The sequence below is a fragment of the Setaria italica genome, chromosome VI (assembly GCF_000263155.2).
Source record: "Setaria italica strain Yugu1 chromosome VI, Setaria_italica_v2.0, whole genome shotgun sequence".
Lineage (NCBI taxonomy): Eukaryota > Viridiplantae > Streptophyta > Magnoliopsida > Poales > Poaceae > Setaria > Setaria italica.
Window position 1 is genome coordinate 20,235,320 of NC_028455.1, and position 6,761 is coordinate 20,242,080.

At 44.1% G+C, this 6,761-nt stretch overlaps 1 protein-coding gene across 1 annotated transcript in view; it reads left to right on the forward strand.

Annotated features, from left to right (window-relative positions):
• The window catches only part of LOC101758161, a 7,827-nt gene extending 1,452 nt beyond the window's left edge, over window positions 1-6,375 (forward strand). The window contains exons 3-4 of the mRNA XM_004973195.3: window positions 5,484-5,629; window positions 5,732-6,375. Coding sequence (XP_004973252.1) covers window positions 5,484-5,629; window positions 5,732-6,052 — 467 coding nt within the window. The 3' untranslated portion in view covers window positions 6,053-6,375. The remainder of the gene's footprint in view (window positions 1-5,483; window positions 5,630-5,731) is intronic.
• Window positions 6,376-6,761: the final 386 nt, after the last annotated feature.

A 6,761-nucleotide genomic window follows, 5' to 3' on the forward strand; every position in this document is an offset into this window, starting at 1 on the left:
GTCACGCGACTTCGCCTAGTGGTTTTGCAATTAGTTTAGCAACTAGCCTATGTTTAATAATCGGAATTAGTGTCCAAACATCCGATGTGACATGTGCTAAAATTTAGCACATGCCTCCCAAACACCCCCTTAATATAGTTGCTGCTGTGGTGTGGGGTGTGTGGGTTTTCTTGTACCCGAGTAGGATCTACCAGACTTGTTTACTTTTCTTCTATCTTAATAAAATGATGTGCAGCTCTCCTAGTAGTTCGAGAAAAAAAAAATTGTTCCTCAACTATTGAACTGTCCAATCTGTTGGGTTTTTATGTGGCTTTCAACATTATTCTATATTGTGCTTATTGTTCAACTTAATATGGAATTATTCGGATACATGTGATAGGGAATAATTGATGTGGAATTTAACTCGAGGAAGTGGTACTCGAGGTGCCGAGGATGTTTGTGCTGGAATACAATAGAGAAATTAATTGAGATCGACTCTACTGGAAAGTTCATTATGTACATACATGTTTGGCCTGGGTACAGCACAATGGAAGAGCTGGGTTTGTTTTGCAAGATCGGCTTTGTAGGCTGTTAACCCACATGATCAGATTAGAATTGATCTTATATACACAATTGATCATGGCGCATGACTCACACATGTGTGCTAGGGAATAATATATATTTTAGACTAACCAAACTGACATGTCTGATCGTGGTTCGTGACATAGTTCAGGAGTCATACGGATTTTTATGGAACACAGGTGGAATATTTGCAACACCTAGAAGCTAGTGAAGTCTATAAATAGGTCCCTACCCTCTAGCCTCATAATGCATTGTGAGTGGCACCAGAGGCGGGCGCAGGATCTGGACTATGGGTATTCAAAATTGGAGATGGCAAAAAAAAAATTTTGACAGAATAAATTATAGTTTCATAACACAGAATTAAGTGGTAGCATCATTGATTAATAAAATTGATCACAAATTGAAATTGTCCAGCTACTAATGATCAACATATCAAAGTGGCAACATGTGAAATAAATAGAAGCTAAAACAACAAAATGGTAACAAAGATTACAACTTACAAGCTATAGGACAACTTTCCGTTTTGCCATGCTTTGAAAATGAGCGATGATGTCCTTATCCTTAGCTTGCATGAAGAATTCCCTTTCAATCAATGTGACCAAGCAACCATTCAAATATTTCTGCCCCATCTTACTTCTTCTCTTGTTCTTTATCAAATTCATTATAGAAAAGACCCTCTCAACACCAGCCGTTGCAACAGGGAGAACTAGCACCAATTTGAGAAGTTTATAAACAATTTCATACCGAGAAACCTTTCCTTGTTTAACTAGCATCATAGACAACTCTGCTAGACTTCTCAAATTTTTGAAGTTTTCATCATTTCTGACATCATTGATATAGTGGTGCAACTGAAAATGAAGCTGGTGTATTTCTTGAAATTCAAAGTCATGTGGATAGAACCCAGCAAGCTTAACCAAGTTCTCAACATTAAAAGCAGAAAAGGAATTGACTGGACTGAATGATGCCATGCATCTAAGTAGCTCTGTGTTTACCTCATCAAACCTATTATTGAGCTCTTGAACTTGTCTATCAATGACACCCAAAAACATATCAGCATGAAACCGGTGATAATTAATAGCACCTCTGTAGAACTGCCTTGATCTTTGCATAGGAATATACTTCCCATTCATGTCAACAACTTTAACATTGTGCTTCTCACAAAAAGAAGTGACCTTGGTAAGGAATTCTTGCCATCCAGAATCTTGTCTCAAAACATCCAGTTCTACCTTTGTGAACTCCAGAAGATCCATTGCATTTACGATATCTTGCTCCCTCTTTTGCAAAGCATTGCACAAGTCATTTGTGTATCCAAATATTTCATTCATCAAGTGTAGCAGAAAAACAAACTCAAAGGACTTAAATACTGTGAGCATAGTTTTAGCTCCATTAGCCTCAGCCCCTTTACTTTCATTCCCAATCCTAAAGAGAACTTTCTTGATTGAAGGATACAAGAACATAACATGCATTACAGTTCTGTAGTGAGATCCCCATCGTGTATCACCTGGCCTTGCTAAGCCCATCTCTTGATTCAATCCTTGCCCGGTTTCAATTTCACCCAATTTCAATGCTTCAATCATGTATTCAGCTTGAGCAATGCGAAGCATGCGGATCTTTTTACAAGACATCCCTAGAACATTCAACAAATAAGCAAGTTGCCCAAAGAACCAATCACAATCAGTATTCTCCTTAGCAACTGCTACAAGTGTTAGTTGAAGTTGATGGGCGAAGCAATGAACATAATAAGCAGAAGGGGACTCATCCATAATTAGTTTCTTCAAACCATTAACATGACCCTTCATATTACTAGCTCCATCATACCCTTGACCACGTACCTTGGATAGGGGCAATTGATATTTGATAAGCAAGGATTGAATTGCTTCTTTAAGGGTCAATGATGTAGTATCTTCAACTTGGACAAGACCTAGAAACCGCTCAACTGGTTCTCCTTTTTTATTAACAAAACGCAAACAAAGAGCCAATTGTTCCAGTAGGTATGCATCACTTGACTCATCAGCAAGAATTGCAAAACACTCATCACCAAGTTCATCAATGATAAATTTAGTTGTTTCATCAGCACAAGCATCAATGAGTTGTTTCTGGATCTTGTGATCTATCATCTGACAATTTTGAGGTGCATTCTCTAGTACCACCAGATTAACCTCTTCAAAGTTTCCTGCTAGCCATGATAAAAGTTCCCGAAAATTCCCCTTGTTGAGTGAATCCTTTGTTTCATCATGACCCCTAAAAGCCAACCCTTGACGCAACAGAAATCTTATGCACTTAAGTGACCATGTCAAGCGAGCTAGATACTTAGCCTTGAACTGTGCAGTGTTTGATGCAACAGATTCACGGATTGATGCCTTAGGTCTTGTGAACAATCTATATTTCTCTTCAACTTCACTATGAGCACTATCGATACCACCAACATGCCTATGAATTCTCCTTTTCATATTCCAATTTCTAAACCCTTCAATAACAAAAGCATCTCCACCAGGAAATTTGCAGCTATCTTTGAACAAATAGCAAACAAAGCAAAATGCAGCATCTTTATCCACACTGTACTCAATCCACTTAAATTCAGCAAACCACTTATGTTGGAAGCGGCGCATACCTCCACAATCATGTTGCGGAAAAGCATCCCTCTTCATCTTTGGTTGACATGGCCCCAATGCAATGTATGCCCTTCTAACTGAATCTTGGTCATTGACATCATAGCTTGAGATCGGAGCCCTCAATCCAGGATCATGCTCAATGCCATAATCATTCTTGTCTTCATCACTAGAATCATTTTCTTCCACGGGTATGGATTCACCAATTTCTGTTGTACCGTGATTTGGTGGCTGATTAGATCTCACAGGTTCAGGTGGTACCGTGCTTGTTTCACTACCACTTTGTCCTTGGAATAACACTACTTGCATTTGACTTTCATTGCAAGATTGATTAACATTCTCCGGTTCAGGTTGTCTCTTCTTTGCAGCAGCCCTTGCCATGAAAATCCTCAAATCAGTAGCGGCACTACCCTTCCTCTTCATGGTTCCAACCTAAAAGTTACACAATTTCAAGTTATCAGATATTTACAATTTCACATTGAACTAAATTCGTGAGCATCCACATTTTGCAAGTTGATGTGCTATTCCAATCTGACAACAATTGAAAATAATTATCTCAATTTCACCAACAATCAGCAGTTTGGAGGCAGACCGGCAGTACTGTCGCGGTGTCGCCACGTGCTCGTCGGGTCGCCAAGTACTCCAGTAGTCCAGTAGGCCGCCGCGTGCTCGCCGGGTCGCCGGGTCGGACGGCGGCGCCGCCGCCTGCTCGCCGGCCCGCCGCGGAGCCGCCGGCCCGGCCGCCGCTCCGCGGCTCCGGGGTCCCTGCCGCCCTGCCGGCCTGCCGCTGCCTGCCTGCGTGCGCCGTGCACCGTGCACCGGGGCTGCGGGCTGCAGGCAGCAGGCGCCGGCGCCGCGCCAGACGCCGAGCCGGTCCGCCCGGCCGCCCCCCAGCCACGCGCGTCGTCGCGTCCGCCGGTCCGCCCGGCCGCCCCCCAGCCGCCTCCGGCTCGCCGCTCGCCGGCCGCCGCGGAGGCGCGGAGCCGCCGGCCCGCCGCTCCGGCTGCGTGCGCGTGCGCGCCGCGCGCACCGCGCCGGCGGCCGGCCGCCCGCGACCCGCAGGCCAGCCGCGACCTCCCGCCGGTCCGCCGCCGCCGCCGGAGGCCGGACGCCGCCGCCGCCGGACTAGCTGGACGCCGCCGCCGCCGGACCTAGGGTTCGCGCAGAGACCGCGCGCTGCTCACGGGTCACCTGGAGCTGTGGCCTGTGGACCGACGGTGCGTGTGAATGTGCTCGCGTGGGGTGGGCCTTGTGGGCCGGTGGGGGAATTGGGCAGTCGGGGGAGCCGGAAATTGCGCAGGCCGGATGGCGGATGGGCCGGATGGTTCATTGGTTTGTGTATTTTTGTTTTTTTTTACATATACCTAAAATACACTATATATATGAAATTTTTTTTGCAAAAATAATGGGTATTCAATTGAATACCATTGAATCTATGTGGGCCCGCCCCTGAGTGGCACCACGGATAAGGTAGAAAAATAGAGGTAGACCGATTAGATCCACAAAACCCTGCACAATCTAGTCTTGAAACTTGTCATTTGAGCTCAATTTCGTATCGAGTCCTATGCGATGTGCCTAGCTAGTCAGCGTGAACTACCATATAGTGAGTCAATAGACATAAATTGACTCTTTCATCCCTGGTTTCTTCCTTTTAGTGTATCATAAGAAATATGGTTCATTGGTCAAGGTGAATGGACAAATAAACAAAAGCATAAAGCTTTTACTCATAGACATAAGGCCATCACTCACTCAATTTCACTATGTTGGACTGTCGGTCAATGTTTGGTCAGTCTAGCTCTTGAATTGATATGGATGCTTGACTTGATAGCGTGCAAGAACCTTATACGCACTCTTTGCTGACTTGGCACGCTAGGTAAGCATGCCACATCGAAGCAGTGATAAAATTGTCCTCAAATAAAAAGTTTGGAGGACTAAACTAGCCAATTTGATAGTTGGGGGATGAGAATTTGGACCTTTGAGGAGATCAATTTGAGACCTTTTTTTTATAAAAGAAAAGTCCTTCAGACTTGTTTCATAGCTTTCAACTGAGCTAGCAGACCTGACGCGACTGCCAGATAAGATGAAAATGGCTATTCTCTGTCTTCGTTAACCTAATATAAGTATATATACTATATATTCGTCTTCTATATACATGCGCTATTCCACCAAGAAAAACTCAAGTAGGTGAAGGGTGGTTTTCTATCAGTACTTACAATATACCTGGCCCCGCAGCCATATTGCAAATTTGAGCTAAGTGTACACTTTCTAATATTATATTGCGAAGTTATGTTATTAATACCAAATCTTTTTTAGCCGGTGGTGTAGACTATCACAGATACACCAAAGGTTCAGACGGCAGCAGCTTCACGGTCGAAGTTGGAGGCCGTGTGGACGTCGCCAGGTTGTACGAATGCGTGAAGAAGCTAGCATCCAGCGTCAAGATTGAAGCCGTCGTCCCGGTGAACAACTGAACACTACACTTCTGCCGCATGCACAGACGCAAACGTACGCGTCAAAATTCTGAATCCGCGTTACTGGTTTCTTGCTCTAATTTATTTCAGCAAGATTTGAAGGAGAAAACGACGAGACTGGAGCAGGACCTGTCAGACATGAAGAAGCGCAAGGACGACCTCAAGTCAATGCTTGAGAGAGCCGAGGAAGAGAACGGTCGTCTCCAGATGAAGCTCAGGCCAGTCGAGGAAGAGAACAAGAAGCTGCACAAGAAGATCAAGGATGGAGAGAGCAGCAACAAGCTGCTTGGAACCGGCCAGCTCGAGGGCCAGCTCCTGTATCGCCAAACCAATATTTCCATCCACGAGCTCGAGCTCAATGCCAAAGCCAAGCTCAAGATATCCGAGGACGGTCACCGCAGGATTAAGTAGGAGAACAATGAATCTAATAAGATTGGTGTCGCTGCGTGAATCTATGTATGTCGTTTGGTTGTGGACTTGTGGTTTAATTCTCGCAGTCGCAGATGCTACTCGTTTAGTACGACGAACAAATAAAAGCTGTGCACTTCACCATGCATATTTCAGTTCGTAGTACGCCAATAGCTTGGCCATCTGTGAGCAAGACTTGCATGCACGCTAGCTGTATGGTGAAGAACACTTGTAATATTAATAAGGCCAGGTGCGTTCTGAGCGTTTTGTGTGAGCAAGCTCAACACAAGCGTATGCTTTATATCGCCAGTAATTTCGTTTCAAAATATATGGAAGTCAACATTGGCTACCTAAGATTTTTTTTTTAATCAAAGAAGCATATAGGATATGGAAGTCAATATATTGGCTAGCTAAGATTTGACTACATCTTGTTTTAATGAACCAAAGTACCCTTTAATCCACATGAAGTTCAGATATGTGGAAAAAAACATTATAAAAAAGGTTTAACTAGGAGATAGATCATGGATGCATGGATTTACATGCATAAGTTGAGATTGTTATATCGTATCTTTTTGAAGCTCCTTTATTGGACACCTGATGCTGTAGCCCATTCACCGTTGAAGGTAAAGGATGGGCCTAAACTAGTGGCCCATAAAGCCCAATTCCAAAGGAGCATATTTAGTATGTAATCCACTATACAAGACGCCAAGGG